Source organism: Chlamydotis macqueenii, chromosome 2, assembly GCF_036417535.1.
Source record: "Chlamydotis macqueenii isolate bChlMac1 chromosome 2, bChlMac1.mat, whole genome shotgun sequence".
Classification (NCBI taxonomy): Eukaryota; Metazoa; Chordata; class Aves; order Otidiformes; family Otididae; genus Chlamydotis; species Chlamydotis macqueenii.
In genome coordinates, this window is record NC_141557.1 from 125,283,781 (window position 1) to 125,303,064 (window position 19,284).

Consider the following 19,284-nt stretch of genomic DNA (forward strand, 5'->3'; position numbering starts at 1 on the left):
CAGTTTTTAACAGTTGCATCTACCAAACTGGACTGAACTGTCTATAATTCAGTGCAGCATGCTGGATGTGGAAACTAGTGGTAATGGTAAAAGGAGCAACAGTCCTCAGAGATTCCTCCTGTCCAGGAAACTGTTTCTGAAGCCACAGGTTAAATTTATGGCAATAAGATAAAGCAGAGAATTTTGGAGAAAACATCTTTATCCTTAGGAGCAGTAGTTAGTATGGATGACGAGCTGTGCCCTGGCTCTTTTCCTGTGATACTTATTAGCAACATCAACCAACTCTGAGTCTTACATGCATAATTCAAATGTTTCAGATAATTCCTGACTTGAACTTAGAATATGAATGCTCTGGACTGTAATTTTTGGTTTCACCATTTTTTTATACTATTTTCATTTTTGAAAGCCGGGGAATCAGTGTCCATTTAGGAAGGGATAATAGTTTATATCTTTTTTCCTAGTTTTTATAATAGTTTTTATTTAAAAAAAAAATTCAAAACTATATAGTTTTACAGCTCTGCAGTTATTAAGTATTTAATTTTGTGATTCCTGTTAGATTTTTTGAACACAAGTTTGTTTGGTATAGAATGGATACTTTTCTGGTGATTATAATTTCTAGAGATTGTCTTGCATAACAAATTGAAGCAGCTTTTTAATGTCAAATGCAGAATTGATTATACTTTCCTAATTTTGTAAACTCAGTAATTTATAGGTTATCCAACTGGAAGATATTTCTATATATCATTAACCTTTTCTTTTTATATTAAGCAGTTTTGTATTTTTATATTTACATCAAGCCATTTGCAAGTCTTTCTTCTCATCTAAAATTATCTGTCATGTATGAAACCTGTTTTTCTTGATGTAGTGTCTCTTTCTGTTATGGATGTAGACCTATTTATTAATCTCAAACTAACATGTCCTTTATGAAAGCTTTCCCATTAAAATAAAACTGACTGTTATCCATGAGGTTTCTGACAGAAAAGAAAATTGAGTTTTTACACTCATTTTGAAAAGTTGACTTCTTAACTCTGCTGTGGTGGTTCATCACTCAGACAGCTGTGTATTTTGAAGTATGATAGCATTTAGAGGAGGGGTTTACTCCATAGGGAGTTTGTTGGAGTCTGCTCTCAAAAATATTTTTTAATCTCTTTGTTGACTAGGAATGTCTTGGTAATTTCTTTCTGTGGATCCTATGCAGTTTTGCTGATTGCTGCCTCACCCTTTATTTTGTTACTACTTCACATAAGAAGCATGTGGGGCGTTGAGGCTACAGCTGCCCTATTTCATCTCTTCAGGATATTCCAAATGTGCTGCACATCTGATTGATCCATCTAGGTGGAGAAGCTCAAAATTCAAACAGATTAGCTCACCTGAACTTTGTACTGCTCTTAACATGAAAGAGCGTGGACACGGCCAGAAGAGAAAGTTCAACTTATGTGACTTTAATGCAGCCCAGTCTTGCAGTTTAGTACCTTCTCCTTGCACTCCGTAGAAAGAGGGACACTGCAAATGTTTGATAGACTTAGTGAAATTAAGAGGTAAAAGAACAAGACAAGTGTGGCACATCTTCATTAAGTGATCCGATACAGTCCCACTGGAGCATTTTTCTGCTAGTCCTAGTCTCCTGAGTTGTGCACTTTATGTTACAAGATTGTCGGTGCTGACGATGACTAAATAACAAAATGCTCGCTTGGCAGCACTACTAAGAAATATAATGTCTCCTTTTCCAAGTGTTGTTATGATAAGAAAATGTTATTTCCTATCAACTTTGATAGATTTTTATAAGCTCTCGTGAAAATTTCTCACACAATTGCTCGCAGGTTTCACTAAAACCAGACCTCTAGTATTTAATTTGCTAAACCTACAGCCTATCTCTTTTATTTGCAATAAAGGTTTGAGTTCTCATTCCATTTTTATGTTAATCATTAAATATCAGTATCAAGCAACAATTTATGATGGACTTTCCCAAACTTTGCTGTCTTAGTTATCACGGGTAGTGGAGGTGTCAGTCTCTCCCCAACATGTGCTTATTGGGAAAGTGATATGATAGTATACCCTCAGAGGAGCTCAGTCACATCAAGCACATCCCATTTCTCCAGCCTTGAGCTCCTCTGCCCTACTAAGTTGATATCTGTCTTCTAGCAACGGGAGAAGTTGAGCCAGCTAATTTCGGGAGCTGCTGCCTTGCCTTCAGGGTTCAGGGTTTTTTTGTCAGTTTTCAGAAGAATCTGAAAATGGTGATAAAAGAAGAAAATCCTTTGGGAAAATTTCTCACTGAGAAAAACAGTCTCTCTATCATCAAAATGTTTTTGGTGAAACTTTTCAAAGCACTCACATGCACATAACTCCGAGTCAAATGATCTGTCACAGTGTCTGCTCCTTTCCGGCTGCACCACGTGGCACGGGTTAGTCAAGTGGCCGCTTCTGGCTACAGAGACTTTGGATCTGTGCAAACACAGATAGTACTGGCTCTTCCTATCTGTGTAAAAACAGCCTGTCGTTGTGCACAGCTACCCACTTCCCTCCCTTTAGTCTGATTATTTCTGTGCAGTGAATGACCTGAATCACAAAGGGAGTTAGGGACTGTTTTTATTCATCTGCACAGAGCTAAAAAGCCCATGGCCTTCACCTCTACCTGGGGATTCTGTTGTGTGAAACACTAGACATAAGAACAGCAGCACTGATGTGCTTTCTCTATTCAGTGCATATTGCTCACGGTATAAAGAAAACAGAACTGAATATGTTTCCTCTGCCATTATCATGAGTTATTAGTTTTTTATCTTCTACATGAGCTATCTGCAAGAAGATTTTATAATTTAAAAGAGAGTAGCAATTTGAGCAGGATAGATATACCTCCTACCTCTTTTTCTTCTTTAGATTTTTTTCCCCCACTAATGTATTCTGTGGGCTTTAGGGATGAGACAAATTACTCTGTGTTGGCGACAGGAGCAAAATGAACGAGGCTTAGCAGCATAGGAAAGCCTGACTGCATAGTTTGATGGTGAAAGCGCTTGTTAGTGGGGAAGGAATGGTGCTGGATGTTTGGCATCCTGCTCCAAGGACTCCTTCAGTGGTTTGCATGCTGCCACTCTCTATAAAAATAAAGAGCGAGTCCTACAGGCGAGAAATACGAGCAACTCTCCCAGTCCCGGATAATTGCCATAAGCAGTAGGCTATAGACTCATGTTTCTGCTTGTGCTCTCTTTTTGAGTCACTAAATACAAGGAGGTTTTTTTGGCTTGTGACACAGCTTCAAGGAGAATCTCTCTGCCTTGGTATCCTAATGGATAGGAAGCGGGAGGAGAGGAATGGATACCTCAGTAGGCAGCAGGAGAGGAAACTGAGCCTTATTGCTCTGTGTTTGTAGTGGGTGCATTTACCACAGTAATCCATAAAAAGACTGTTATTTTTTATACATGTATGTCTATCTATGGTGCATATACACATTTTTGTGTGTATCTTTGGGAAGATGCTTGTGGCCACTGTGCTATTTTGTGGGAGCCCTGTCCTGCTAGACGTGCTCAGAGTTTTCTTGGCAGGTAGGAGGCGCACATAAAGGCAAACTTTGTATCTGATCATAGAATCATCGAATCATAAAATGGTTAGGGTTGGAAGGGACCTTCAAAGGCCATCTAGTCCAACCCCCCTGCAAGGAGCAGGGACATCCCCGACTAGATCAGGTTGCTCAGAGCCTCATCCAACCTGGCCTTGAATGTTTCCAGGGATGGGGCATCCACCACCTCTCTGGGCAACCTGTTCCAGTGCTCTACAACCCTCATTGTAAAAAAAAATTTCCTAATATATAATCTAAATCTGCGTCCCTCTATTTTAAAACCATTACCCCTAGTCCTGTAGCAACAGGCCCTACTGAATAGTCCCTCCCCATGAGCTGAGTACCAAGCCTATTAACATGGGTCTGACGGCAAAGTGCAGCAGCTATGTTCGTTGACATTGCAGTACTATGTCTTTCAGGCATTTAAGGTGCTGATCTACACAGCTCAGAAAATTGCTCCTAAGGACCAGTTTAAGAAGGAACACATACTAAAGAGCTTCATGCATATCTGTGCTGTAGTGTTGATATCTGTGCTCCAGGCTCTTGTTTTTCAGAGAGCTATTGGTGTTTCAGTACCACATAAAATTTGTTAGGGCAGCCATCTCTTTCAGCAAACCATCTGTGTGAAATGAATTTCCTCAATAGCCACTCTGGCCAAGCCCTGTGCTCTCTACACCAGCAAATTCACCTGGGCCTGGGGAAGAAGCCAGGCAGTGTCATGCCATTGTGAGTTCTAGTGAGTTGTTAGAGTCCTCCGTCATGTTAACTGGGCTCATTGTGACCAGAGGTCTTCCCAGACAGTTGACCCATGCCCAGGGACCATTTTGGGTGAGTAGGTATGTAGTTTGCACACAGCTGCCCTGTTTCAGAGCCAAGGACACTTTACTGGAGGCAATCCTAAGCCAGCTGCCTTCGGTGTTGGAAGCATTATAGGACACACTCAATTTATTGGTGCAGGTGAAGACCTAGGCTACATGAGAGTTTCAATGAATGTCAGGGCAGAGGTGGCTGATAAGAAGGTTCTAGTCTGATGTGGCAATGCCATCTTCTGCTCAGTTTTGTGATGTCGAGGCTCCAGGAAGAAGACACATTGTCTCTGAAAAATGGTGGTCTGTGAATTATTTAGATTCCTTATTGACCCTGGAAGATCTCCACTTGTAGTGGTGGGAATGAAACAGGCTCTGGCTCTGGTAATGGATGTAATAAAGGTCTTCCTATGTGATACAGGACAGGACTTCTGGTGTATTGTTGCTAATACCATAAACTGTGAGCTCTACCTGTGCCAAAGAGTTTTTGAAACTCTCTACCATCCCACACCTGGTATTTGGGGCACCCTTGTACTGTACTGTGTGATATATCCTGTGGTTTAGGGAAGCTACAGGCAGGGATATTCCCAAATGTGAGGTCACCTGATTGCTTGAGGGAGCGCATTAGAGAGTGTTAGAAAAAGTAAGTGATTCTGAGATGTCCCTAGTGAAGTCCCAACTAGATCATTATTGTGATGTTTGTGTGTCTACTAAAAGGTGAAGACATTACAAGAATGATGTTGGGGTCACTGTTCTTGTGTACCAGTTAGGTTGGGTCCTTCCATGAAGGTGACAACCACAACATTAGGCACTGAAATTCCATCTGAAGTCAATGTAAATATGTCATTTTCTGGATATGGTCATTAACTTCTGTAGTTCTTTTCCACATCTAGGGGAGAAAACAAATTACTGATCCAGATGGACAATGAGTTAAAAGAAGAAAGGGCCAAGTGTGACAAAAGTAAGGTAGATAGCTAGTGCTACATGAGCCAAGACCATCACTCACATGGGAGTGGCGCTCCCTCTGAGATTCTCCCTTATTTACAAAAAGGATAATTTCTGTTAAGACAGGAATATCTTACATGTCAAAGAGGATAATATCATTTTAACAGTCTGCTGTGTAATAATTTTTCATTTCATATATATACTGGGCCAGATGTTTAGCTGATAGAAATCCATGTAACTTCACTGATTGCAGAGGAGCTGCACCAAGTTGATGATTCAACCTTTGTTCGTTAATTGTTTGGATTTATCATGTTTATTAACCTCAGAATAGAGAATGTGGTTTCAATGACCGGTGTAAGGGATGATTTTTGTACAGAAAAGATCGATTATGCTCTCAGTGACACCTAGCACCATCTTGTAGGTAAGGATAGAATCTGGCCATTATGTGTAAAATAAAATGTTTTATGTGAAATACCCACATATTAGTATAGTTTAGTTGGTATTCATAGGGCCATGCTTACTCCATCTGTCTCAGTTATAAATATTTTAAATGCATATTTCAGTAAATTTTAGGGTTTGTAACAGTGTAGTAAAACCAAGTAGATGTGTAATAAATTCTAGCAAGCATGGAAACTCAGTTGTTTCTCAGTAGGATTCTGTTTAGCTGCTCAAAAATATCTTGCTATGGCTGGAAAAATATTGAACCAAGTTTAAACTTCAAGTGTGCTACTGAATTGATTTTAGTATCTTTAGCACAGTAGACTGAGTTGTCAAAAATGAGTAGCAAATGTATCTGCAGAAGAATTTTAATCTAGCTTTTTTTTTGCTTTTTTTTTTTTGCTTAATGTTCAGAAATTCAGAATTACCTAATAACCACATGCTTATGCAAGGATAAAGGTTGATTCTTCTTAGCTTCCTCCATTTCCACACCCAACTAAATCCACCCCTGAAATGCCATGAGGACAGTGGGAAGAGAGCCATTAGGCTGCCACTGTGTCTTTCTGATTTGCACTTGCCCAAAGTAACCTAGTGGCTTTTGGCAGAGTGCAGATATCTCTGTTGGTTTTGAAGCAGCTTCCTCCAAGGTCTTCCAACATTTTCTGCAGCCTTTCACTCCCTGAGCCTATCTCCGTGCCTCATGTAGCTAGGAGGTCCCAGCAGTCTTCCTTAATTCCTGCATTAGGGAACTCCAGGAATGTACCCAACAGCCACATCTGGGTCTCCTCTGAGCCTGTGCTGCTCTTTTTGGCCCAAATCTCTCTGCTTAAGGAACAGATTGTGTAACTTGCCGTAAAGCCTAGTTGAGACTAAATCTAAGAAAACAAAGACATGGGGAAGGGAGGGAGCATAATAATACTTCAGTAACAATGGCAGAGTTGTCATGGTTCTGCTTAATCTGGGTGAGCCTCTGTTTAAGACAAATTTTGTATTTAAGTAAATAGTCAAGCCTTAGAGTTTTCAGAATTCAAGAACAGAATAAAACTTGATTTGTGAAGGCAGTTTTATATTATATGAGGGGTTTACAAGTGTTTTCTTAAAGTTTTACCAAGTGTTTTTTCATTAGGAGAACTGTACACTGACTAGTAGCTATCTTCAGATAACAGTGTACTGAAACACTGACAAAGGCTACACTCAAGAACCAGAGTTTCAGAATTTTGATATACTTCTGCCTGGCGAAGCCTGGTGCAAATAACAAAATGCCAAGTCTTCTATCTTACCCATAATTAAAAAGTGGTTGTTCTGTTTATGTGTTTTCTTCCAGCTGGCAGCATTAGAGAGACAGATCTTTGACTTCCTTGGTTTCCAATGGGCTCCTATCCTTGGCAATTTCCTACAAATAATAGTTGTCATTTTGGGTTTGTTTGGAACCATCCAGTTTAGACCTCGATATATAGTCGTGGTAAGTCTCATTTATTATCTATATTTTTTTTAATTAGTTTTAAAACCTGTCACATTGCTAAGCAGAATTTTCTTGGTCTAAAAACACCAGATGGTATTTCTGTAGAAACTTTAGAGGTCTCCATGTCTTTTTGCAAATTTAGGATGACCGAGTGGCATTTCTGAGATTTTGGAAGCTATCAAGAATGGGTAACCTAAAGAAAGTGCTACCAAAAGTGTGACTGTGATACAAGTTCTTGTAAGATTCTTTAAAGAATTAAAAACCTTGATGGGTCATGGGGACATGTAAAATTAGACTATGCATGAATTAAGAAAAGAAATACCAATTGTTATTCTCTTTGCAATAGGGAAGCAGAATCAATAGTCATTAAAAAAAAATATTTGTAATGGTCCGGTTATAGTTAGCTACATTGCCCTCTTAAACAGGGAGAAGCAAGGATTATATAAATTTATTTGGTCCTGTGACTCATGGGTTCCAAAGAAATTTCCTTCTCACATCTAACTTTTTGAAGACCTGTATGTATGGCCTTGACCCTACATTGTTGTAAATTGTCTCTGATGCTTGTAACTTGAAGCTTCATAGATTTTTATCCCATGTTCTCAACATAGACAGGAAAAAAAAGAAAAACAAAACGACTTCCAAAGCTGTGAAGGAAATTGCCAACAAAAATATCCCTTTACCTCCCCCACAGTCTCTTCTGAATGGATGATTATGTCTTTACCTGGCAGTGTCTGTATCTGGAACATTTCAGTTGTGTTGTCAGTAATGGATTTTAAGAGGCTAAAGTGTTTTTTTTTTTTTCCTCACAAAAGAGTGAAATAAATGTCTACTGGGGAAAACTCATTAACAAATACTTGAAAAGCTTCATCTTTTCAAGTCAAGCCTGGAATCCTCTATTTCTTTGTCATGTCTTAAAAGAAAAAGTGAAAAAAAGTGCACGCAAAGTTCTTTATACTCACATTAGCTAAGCTTCACAAGGAGACTATAAATAATTGAAAATGGATTGATGTAAATAATAGGAGTTTTATCTATTACCTGTGGTTGGAGAACTGGGCAGGAGTGTATATACATCCACATATTGATGACTCACATTTCTGCTTCACATTCTTCATTTTGTACATAAGATACTGGAAGCAAGTGAGGATAAAGATCTGTAAAATTACATAGGAAATTAATGTCTGAAGTGCAACACCATAAAATCTCTTGCACCTCAGGTTCAGCACTGCTGTTCAGTGGTGGAAGAACTGCTTTTGTTTCCAAATGAAACACGACAGATGTTGACTGTTTCTGTATCTTCTCCAATGTAAATGAACATTTTAGACTATATTAAAGTTGTTTTAAAGTAGATGTAGAAAACTTATAATTAAAGAAAGAAACACCCCGACAAGATACTTTATCCTCAGATTTAACTGAACTCACATTCTGATTTAACTTTAAGCATATATTTAAAAGTTCAAGGTACAGTAGGTGCAAATACTACTCGCTACTTGGGAAGGTCAAGACTTCAGAGCAGCTTCTATCCCTACTAACATAAAGTTCTCAGTGAAGTAGGAATAGTTTGAGTCAAATCCTGAAGTCTGAGGAGTGAAAGTATACGAGTTGTCTGGAAAGAGCCTCACAACTCCACACCAGCAGAAAAGGATGGCTTGCATGCATCCCTATTCCCGCTGTTCTCCCTGGCTGAATGCTTCTCCAAACCCTCTCCACCAATTCTGGCAGCAGTTAACTTGACCCTTCAGTACGCCACTTCCACTTCTAAGCTGTCAGAAAACCAACCTGGCAAACAGTGGAGAGTTTCTTGCTAGACTGATGAGCTGAATCCAGTCTGTGAGGTTCTCAATGGGTGCCAGGGCCAGCATAAGGCAGGGATTGGGACTGTGCAGTCATGAACAGCAGTGTGGAGGTGGAGGGGAAAGAAAGAGATGCAAGATTTCCCTTGTTGCAAGCTACAAACTTGTCAGCTCAGCCTCTTCTAGCTTCACCCTCAGGCTGAATTCAGTGAATACCTCAAGCCAGCGTGAGCAATAATCCACCCTTTGCTCAGCTGTTGCCTTCAGTCCCTGTGCTATGCCTTCGCTTGCATCAGCACAAACGTCAGTTCAGCCACTTGATAAACTATCAAACCAGGAGAGATCCAGCTGAAAAGCAACCATTTTCTTTTCTGGTGTTAAGTGGCAGACAACTTTCTGACCTGTTTCACTACTAGGATTGTTCCAGCAGAAGCGGGGAAGATGCAAGAGGGGAAATAGGAGCAAGTAGCCAGAGGAAGGGGAAAAAATGTATGGAATCTTTCTGGAGCAGTGCAAAGTTACACCAACTTAAAGTGCTCGTTGAGCTATAGTCTGAGAATCTTCCTGTAATACATGCTCCTCAGAAGCTGTGCTTCCTAGGGCTGTCCCAACCACATCTGGGCTTTGCCAACTGTCCTCATAAGCCCTAAAGGAGCCAGTGGTACAGACAGCAAAGACCCATACCAGCACCAGCTCCAGGTTGTCTTCACTAAGGCAAAAGGGAATCTGAAGGCGCCTCTCCCAAGGAAGCACATAGACTGCCTCTCGGCTTCTGAAACCCTATGAAACCACGTTACACCTGTTACAGCAGTCAACTTCTCCTGTTGGCTTCAAATACAAAGTCTCTTTAATGCAAAACTTCAGGAGGGTCCTGAGTTACAGTATTGCTTGAACACAGTATGCAGAGAGATTCCTACCCAGGCTCTGAGTAGTGTATTGGACTCCAAATTCATTGAGAAGCTGTGTGGGCTTCCAAGTCCGTATCTGCACCCTCAGCCGTATCTAAGCCCCTGGGATTGTTAGTGGTTGGTGTCCCACATAAGAGTGAGAATTTGGTTCTGTGGCTTTGGCAAAATAAATGTGTTGAGTCACACTTTTATAGACTCTGCTTACTGAAGCTTCTGGTTTAGATTAAGCTAAATTCGGTTTAACTGGAAAAGTAACCAAACACTTCAGGAAAAGTATGCTTAGTATCCATTGTCTTTTCCTTAAGACTTCCCTGGAAATTAGCTTTGCTTGTGCATATGATCCCATTGGGATATAAGAAAAAAAAATGAAGTAAAGAGAGAATCAAGTCAAATGCACAGTCTACTTGTGTAAACTGTCTACAGAAAATTGATCTGGCGCATGTGCTTGCAAATTGTCCCCATGATATTCTGTTGTAGAATCATGGGCATCTTGACTTAAGCTGACCAGCTCTAGGGTCATTGGTTTGACCTCAAGAGAAGGTCTTCAATCTATCTTCCATGCAATGGAGGCTGTGCCTGAAGGTTTCCCTGACAAGAGAAATCACACAAAATCTTTCACTTTGCCATCCTGTGCTGCATATGTCATGTTCTCTTCTCTCAAAATTTAACGAACAACAGTAATGGTAAATTAAGTGGATAAATGTGTTACCTTTAGGATCTTAACTTGAAGCACATCTATAATGCAGTCAAATATGAGATCACAGTTCTGCAGTTCTGTAGACACAACTGAGTAGGCTTTTGGTGCAGGTGCCTAGACCCATGTATCTCAGCAAGGGCTGCAATAGAAGCTGGATAAACACAAAAGTAGCAGGCTACCTTAAGATATAGGACTGTAAGGATGGTAATTCTGAAATAAATTTGGAATTTCACTTGCTCATAAGTAAAATTCTGAGTCCTCAGAGCTTAGGAAACACAAAGAGAGAAAGGGAGCAACTGCATTAACTTATTAACTCCAAGTGCCTCAATTAGTTTAAATCTAATAATTATTTCTAATAGTTTTTATTTCTATTAATTTCTCATTTAGACCAATTTTTGTGAACAATTTGTCCTGTCAGTAAGCGGATGTGCTATTTTCAGTACTTGAATATTTTGTGGCTGATTTAAATCAGTGCAAAGATCCCACAGGACACAAAAGGGCAGAGCTGATTCCTAATTTTCCCATATTAGCTCATTTGAAACTTACACAAACATTTACAGAGAAGAAGAAACAACTAATTTTTAGTTCTAACTACACTGTAACATACCTGTCACGAAGCTCCAGAGCTCTGCTGCGATCCATTTCCCTGTACATGTTTTCCTTTCTTGACAGAACTTGCTATCACCAGCAAGATTTTCAGGCTGTTAAAATTGATTAAAAATGATGACAGGATACTTGTTAAAGTTGGGTTTGTTTCCCCTTGCCTATTTCTGATATAAGACTTCAAAAGCCTTCCGAACGATGAGTCATATAGCTAAGATTGCACAAACCTGGCCCAAAGCTGAACATAAATGTATTAATGAACAGTGAGAGATGAAAATAACATAAAGTGGAAATCTCTGCTTTGCTTGCCTTAATTTAGCCCATTAAATAATATGATATATAGGCAATGTGTACACCTGAAAAGCCAGGAGGCAGTTTCTTAAAAAAAAAAAAAAAAAAGAGAGAGAGAGAGAAGAAAGGCTATAAAGGATACTTTACACAGTATTCAAGCAAATGGTATACAGACACTCTTGCAGCTTAAAAATATATGAAATATTTAGGCATTCAAAATTACTCCTTTAATATCCTTCTTGGTAAACCCCGAGTTGTTACTGTTTCATTATGTTGATTTATGCCACTTTCCTTGTCATCTTTCACGGACAGGACTAAATAAGGCTCTGTAAGCACTGATGCCTCTGAGGCACAGCCGGGTATTACAGGAAGACGATCTGATGACTCAGTAGTTGCTGCCTTTCCCCTGAAGTATCCCTGAGCCAACATTCATTTCCCTTCATGCCAAGACACTGTCAGAGGAGGTGCTGTACTTCAGATTAAATATGCACTTGAGACAGTTTATTCATTAAAGCTAAACTTATCCCACAATCCTTGTAATATTCAAACTTAGAAATTTCCCTTTTCTCTCTTAGCTTTCACTTTAGGAAGCCATCCTTCACATCTGGCTTGCATCAGGAACATTGAGGCCAGCAGGAGTAGGGAAGTGATTGTGCCCCCGAACTCAGCACTGGTGAGGCTGCACCTCAAATACGGTGTGGAGTTTTGGGCTCCTCAGTACAAGAAGGACGTTGAGTTGCTGGAGCGCACCCAAAGAAGGGCAACAAAGCTGGTGAAGGGTCTAGAGCACAGTCTTATGAGGAGCAGCTGAGGCAACTGGGATCATTTAGTCTGGAGAAGAGGAGGCTGAGGGGAGACCTCATTGCTCTCTGCAACTACTTGAAAGGACCTTGTAGGGAGGCAGGTGTTGGTCTCTTCTCCCAATTAACTTGCGGTAGGACGAGAGGAAATGGCCTCAAGTTGTGGCAGGGGAGGTTTAGGTTGGATATTAGGAAACACTTCTTTACTGAAGGAGTGGTCAGGCACTGGAACAGGCTGCCCAAGGCACTGGTGTAGTCACCATCCCTGGAGGTGTTCAAAGAACATGTAGACATGGCACTTCAGGACATGGTTTAGTGGACATGGTGGTGTTGGGTTGATGTTTGGACTTGATGATCCTAGAGATCTCTTCCAACCTTAAGATTCTATAATTCTGATTTTTCCTTAACCCTTTCTTTTAGTGGCATTGTGTCCATCTAATACCAATGATTTAACTCTAGAAGTGGTTGTATTTCACTGTTATGTGAAAGCTATATCTGCATAGGTTTCAGTATGACCTGTACTCTCAAAAAGGTTGTAGAAATATCACTACTAAAGAGAGGCTGGCATTAAGAAATGGGATCTGAGAGGAACCTGCTGGGTTGGACAATAGTTTCATAGATATTTAACCTGTAAGATTTAGCGAGTACTCTCTCCACAGAACTTATAAGGCTCCAAATGCTTCCTCACACCACAGAGTATACAATCCTTAGTGCAAAATACCAAAAGCAAGAAAGTAGACAGTGCATCATGGGGAGAAATTAGCAAAGATTATCACCAGTGTCCTAGGTCCTTCCAGCAGAAGGAATCTGTTAGGTGAAAATGTCCAGACGATTTTTAAGTAGTGCATATGAGAGAGTTGTGATATTGAGCATGAGACCAGCTGAGCCAGGGAGGACTGAATGTGGCTGGCCAAAGAACTGGGGTAGGAGTCGCTGAGTGTGGGGCAGTAAGGGTGAGCAGACGGAGCAGGACAGTCAGGGTGGTTTTCAGAACATTGGGTGGGAGAGGTTGAATGGCAGGTCAGGTCATGAAACAGGTTAGGTGAGGTGCCTTGTAAGGGAAATGAACCCTGATGTTCAGTGTGAACTTGATCCTGCAGACCCTAACCACTCCTCTGCTGACAGCAAACATCTGCCAGCGTGCATGACACCTTCCCCTGCCTGTTGTCTGTTCATGCACAAGAAAACAACTGAGGACTGAAGCCAGCTTCTTTGCTGGCTCAGAGGGGAGGTCTTCATAATGGATGTAAAAGTAAAACCTCATGTAGCATCCCAAGCAAGTGTTAGTGTGATGCCACATAATGGAATATTGTTACTTTTTTTTTTCAAACCTTGAAGGCATATACGTATAAATTTACATGCATAATGTTCAGAAAGTATTACTTTTTTTTTTTTCAGGAAGAAAAACTCATAAATTAAGAAAAAGCTGTTATTAAAGCCCTCCTGTGCAATCTTAATGTGACCTTTTATATATTTGCAGTTTTGAACTGCGTGGATGGATACAATTTTTTTTTTTCCTAAAGGCACCTCAGTTGCAATAGAAAAGACAGACATTTAGGGGTTTTCTGGTGATAGTAGCTATAGAACAGAAACTTTATTTGCAGAAAACAGAAGACATGGGAAGAATGAGGCATGTGGCAGCAAGAATGAAAGGATTGCTTTTGTTGTGAAGGCTGTGCTGGGTAGCTGAGTTTTATCTCTGCTCTCAGCCACTGAAACCTTTTTGACACAAAACGAGTCACCTAAACTAAACTTCTCACATGCTTTGTTTTGCCCTTGCCTTCTGGGGTCTTGTCTTGAGACCTTATAGTCTGATTTACACAAGTGCTGAATGCTCAGCCACAGGGAGCTGAACAGTGAGCCTATAAAGCGCTGTATAACCCCAAGTATTCTGAAAAATGAAGTCTTAAGCATCTCAAGTTGGATGCCTATAATGTATGAATACTTCTGAAAGTAATCTCTGTATGTATCAGAACATCATTTGCATTCTGAGAGCTGTATCATTCCCTTATAACATGAAATAAATTAGTTAAAGTTTGTGCAGCTCTCAGACGTTACAGCGATGAGCATCTTAGAAAACCTCATGAGGAAATTAATATTCTGTCCTCAGAGCAGGGTCTGAGCGACAAAGGGAAATGAAGTACTGAGTTAGCTCTTCGTAAAATGTATTAAAGAAGGTAAGGTCTTTTGAAATAAAAATATATCTATGATAATTTAATTAATGTTTGCATTGTATAGAACATCCACAAAAAAAAGAAAAAAATAAGATGACATATATAACCAGAATCCTGACATTTACTAGTTTTGCTTATTTGCTTTTGCTGTCTTAAAATTTTTCTTTTAATGTAGACTTCCTTAAGTGCCTATGATGCTATACAAGAAAAAAAATCTTACTTGCATAACCAAAAAAATGTGGGTTTAAATGTGGAGAAGAACTTTCTTACTTTTAAAAATTACATAGTAGTACATATTGAATATATAATTATTATGTTCTTAAAGCAAATGGAGCTTAAATTTCATGGAATCATAGAATCGTAGACTGGTTTGGGTTGGAAGGGACCTTTAAAGGTCGTCTAGTCCAACTCCCCGGCAAGAAGCAGGGACATCTTCAACCAGATCAGGTTGCTCAGAGCCCCGTCCAACCTGGCCTTGAATATTTCCAGGGATGGGGCATCCACCACCTCTCTGGGAAACCTGTTCCAGTGTTCCACCACCCTCATTGTAAAAAACTTTTTCCTAATGTCTAATCTGAATCTACCTCCTTCTATTTTAAAACCATTATCCCCTCATTCTGTCACAACAGGCCCTGCTAAAGAGTTTCTCCCCATCTCTCTTATAAGCCCCCTTTAGGTACTGGAAGGCTGTAATAAGGTCTCCCCGGAGCCTTCTCTTCTCCAGGTTGAAAAGCCCCAATTCTCTCAGCCTTTCCTCATAGAAGATTATTATTTATATATTTAGCAAACATTTGTTTATTTATTTATTATGAATTTATGTTCCTGCAGTTCAGTGAGAGTGCAAGAGGAGCATTTCCATACACAGCACCTGTGTTTCAAGGTGGACACCTGCTTTCGTAGAATCATAGAATCATTTAGGTTCCAACCGTAAACCTAGCACTGCCAAGTTCACCGAACTTTGCACCTACACTTCCCCTTCAGTAATCGTCATAGTGGGTGAGGAACCAAACAGGTCCTGACTGTAAAACAAGGTAGCTTGGCCTGGGCAAGCACATTCAGAGAGTTTTTGCCTGCATGGTTCAGAGTTGTTGTTGGTGCCCATGGGATAGAATGAGGCCATTAACAGATTTGGCTTGCCCAAGCAGATCAAGTAGGTTTCCTGTTGCTGTGATGACAGATTTCATTCATGGACAGATAAAAAAATTCTTTATTAAAAAGGGGAAATCTCCTGAATATTCTGAAATCTGCTTTTTATGAGCAGCTGGGCTTGTATTAAGTGTTCATTAATTTTGAACACTCTGCACCTGATGTTCTGAGGACATACATGGGGAAATCAGGAGCTTATGATGGTTTACTACAAAGTCAGCAAATGTGGTAAAGTGATATCCTCTTTTAAGTTAATCTTATGAATAGTGCAGATCTTATACTGCTCACAGACCACAGCAGCTTCGTCTATTTTATAATAATCCAGACTTCAGTTACCACACTGCCCTTCGCTGCAAGCTGGAGGAACTGGCCCAGGAGCATCACTCTCATTTTGTTTATTAATCATAGAATCATAGAATCATAGAATGGTTAGGGTTGGAAGGGACCTTCAAAGGTCATCTAGTCCAACCCCCCTGCAAGGAGCAGGGACATCCCCAACTAGATCAGGTTGCTCAGAGCCTCATCCAGCCTGGCCTTGAACGTTTCCAGGGATGGGGCCTCCACCACCTCTCTGGGCAACCTGTTCCAGTGTTCTATAACTTGCATTGTAAAAAATTTTTTCCTAATTTCCAATCTAAATCTACCCCACTCTATTTTAAAACCATTACTCCTTGTCTTATTGCAACAGGCCCTACTGAACAGCCTCTCCCCATCTTTCTTGTAGGCCCCCTTGAGGTACTGGAAGACCGCTATCAGGTCTCCCCGGAGTCTTCTCTTCTCCAGGCTGAACAGCCCCAACTCTCTCAGCCTGTCCTCATAAGTGAGGTGCTCCAGCCCTTTTATCATCTTCGTGGCCCTCCTCTGGACCTTCTCCAACTGGTCCATGTCCTTCTTGTGTTGGGGGCTCCAGAACTGGACACAGTACTCCAGGTGGGGTCTCACCAGGGGGGAGTAGAGGGGCAGAATCACCTCCCTCGACCTGCTGGCCACACTTCTTTTGATGCAGCCCCATTAATGATCTACTTCTTCTGCCATAGCCATCTCCAAACAGCCTAAGTACCTCATAAGAAATTAAATTAAAGCAGCTAACCTGTTTGGTATACAGAAAAGACTCTTAATTGAAGTGGGGAAAAATTCAACTCTCTTCACCTGAACCTTTCATTACACATCATAGGGAGGGGAAGGAAGAGGTGAACATAATCCAAAACTGCCCAAGAAAGCCAAGCTGACAGCACCTGTGGAATGGAAGTGGGATCCAGCACATTGTAGATTGGGATGTCGAGCTTTACTGAGTATATTGAAGCAAGACAACAATATATTAGCTTCACCTGGTCACAGCGAACTAGACTTGCAAAGGCATTTAGCAGTAGTTCTCCATTTTGAAGGTTAAAAGCCCATAAATGTGAAGTGGCACTGCTGCTACTCCTTGTGTTTTTCAGGTGGATGTAGCTCCAGCGTGGCTGAGTGTGCACTTAGCCTGCCAGACAGAAATGCTTCTGAGGTGCACTGCTTTGAGAGTTAATTGGGCATGGTTTACAGTTGTATGTAGGTAAACAGTGCATCTTTAAGGAAATAGTGCCAGTCAATTATGCTTACAATTAAAATGTAAAAGATGATTTAAGGTAGACAAGTTAATCTCCCATTCATACTATGGGCGGAGTATGAGTTCCGTCTTGCATTAGGGTAGGATACTGGAGAACCCAGAAGAGATATGGATATGTTCACCTGGTAAAGGTGCATTGTAGGATCATGTTCATGGCCACAAGGGCTGGAGAAGTAGTGAGCCATTTTGAATTCTGTTAAAATACCTTTTACTGAAAGCCTCTTAAGAGACCAGATTTACCCTTTATCCGTTTGTTGGTTTTTCTTTTAAAAAATCCAAATTATCAGATCAATAGATCTTCTGTTTTATTTGGTGGTTTCATGTCTTTCTTCATAATATTTAAATATTATTTTAATAACATTTGCTTATTTAAATTACTGTGCTATTTTGGGCTCTCCATTAACAGAGCTAAATCATGATTTATGAATGACCCACAGTTGCCCCAAAACAGTGTTTAAGCCAGCATTTTGGACTAAATTGGTATCAGGATAGTGTAAAACTGTAAAGAATAAATCTGTTTTATTGGAATGTATTTAGAGTCGCAACGAATATTGGATTTGTAATTTCCTGTGGTTCTTAGGGAACTTCTGCAGGGAGAACTCCTTTTCTGAACTCTCTGCATTTGGCTGTTCCCAGAAGAACAATGCTTATTGGTATCAGGTTTGTTATTATTGATCTGCTCACTAAAAAGTCCTTTCACCTTCACATTTTATTTTTCTGTCTTTTTGCTTTCATCCGGCTCTGTGTTTAGTACACGGTGTGGACTGCCCTGTGGGTCACCTGGAATGTTTTCATTATCTGCTTCTATTTGGAAGTAGGCGGACTTTCTAAGGTAGGTCACTTACCCTTCTTCAGGTATACGGGAGGGTGTTTTAACAACAGGACTCTCAGATTTTAGAAAGCTGGAACCATAGAGGAAAAATGTCGTTGTTTGAAAATACAATTTGGTCTTCAGAGTTCCCCTCTGATGAGAACTCCAGTGTTTGAACTTGTCTCTGATAGCAAATAGTGACGGGTTTGAAGTACATAAATGTAATGAATCTGAATTACAGTTGCCTTCTGAAGTACCATCTGGGGAAAAAAAAAAAATGTTATTCAGTGGAAAATTTGAGGTTGTTTTTGATTGTTGAAAAACAAATAATGTCATTTTGGTTGAATTTTCAAGTGTGTGTGAAAAGTGTATCTGAATTTCCGAGACTGCTTTGAAGCAGCTAAAGAAAATTACTAAGAAGGTTAAAGTAATAACTTGCTGAGCAAATTGGTCTCAAAGCGAGAATGTTAATTCTTTATAAAAAAGAACAAATGGCAAAGGATGACTTTTTTTTTGCATCTGAATAAAACTTTCCTTTACATGACACTCAGTGCTCTAGGTCACCAATTCCTTATTCAAACCTCTGATTAGAGCAGAAATGTTTGCTGGAAGAATTAAGGTACGTGTTGCATTTGTATAAGGTAGCACTTCCGTTAGCATAGGGTATATTTAGCATTGTATCTACAGTGAATTCCATACAACATCTGCTGGTTTTTATCCTCCTGTTGGACACAGACGATATTGATCTTTGTTTACCACATTCATACTTAAATAATTCCAGGCCCAGTATGCCCATAGTGCAAGCAGATCCCGGTATTATTAACAGAATAAATGTCCCCATTATTGGTTGTAGATTTAGTGATATGAACTACATCACTGTTAATTCATGCAATGCTTTTAGAGAATTGTGAACTCCAATTAGATCAGATGGGAATATTTGTGAGCTACATACTTTTTTTGGGTTCAGCATTAAAACTCCGATCTTTTGTCTGACAACAAACAGAAAACTGGTGAAAATTACTAAGTAAGAAATAAAATTTAATTTACTCAGTAAAAATTCCATTAAAATTAAAGCTTTCAGTGATAGATTCCTTTGGTGATAAAATTTCATAATGAAAAGCTACAACAGTTTATTTTTCTCCAAATAAGACATAATTCACCAGAAGACATAGCCTTGGTGAGGAAATTAGTGCAGTTCATAGGCGATCAAAATAAATCTATTAGATGAACAGAAGAGCAACACATGGAAGTGATGAA

General features: G+C 39.9%; 1 protein-coding gene across 2 annotated transcripts in view; it reads left to right on the plus strand.

Moving 5' to 3' along the window:
- Positions 1-19,284, plus strand: part of NKAIN3 (sodium/potassium transporting ATPase interacting 3) — a 380,195-nt gene that overhangs the window by 172,056 nt on the left and 188,855 nt on the right. For both annotated transcript variants that reach the window (XM_086740868.1, XM_086740869.1), the window contains exons 2-3: positions 7,067-7,204; positions 17,968-18,048. In XM_086740868.1, the coding sequence (XP_086596994.1) occupies positions 7,067-7,204; positions 17,968-18,048 (219 nt within the window). The remainder of the gene's footprint in view (positions 1-7,066; positions 7,205-17,967; positions 18,049-19,284) is intronic.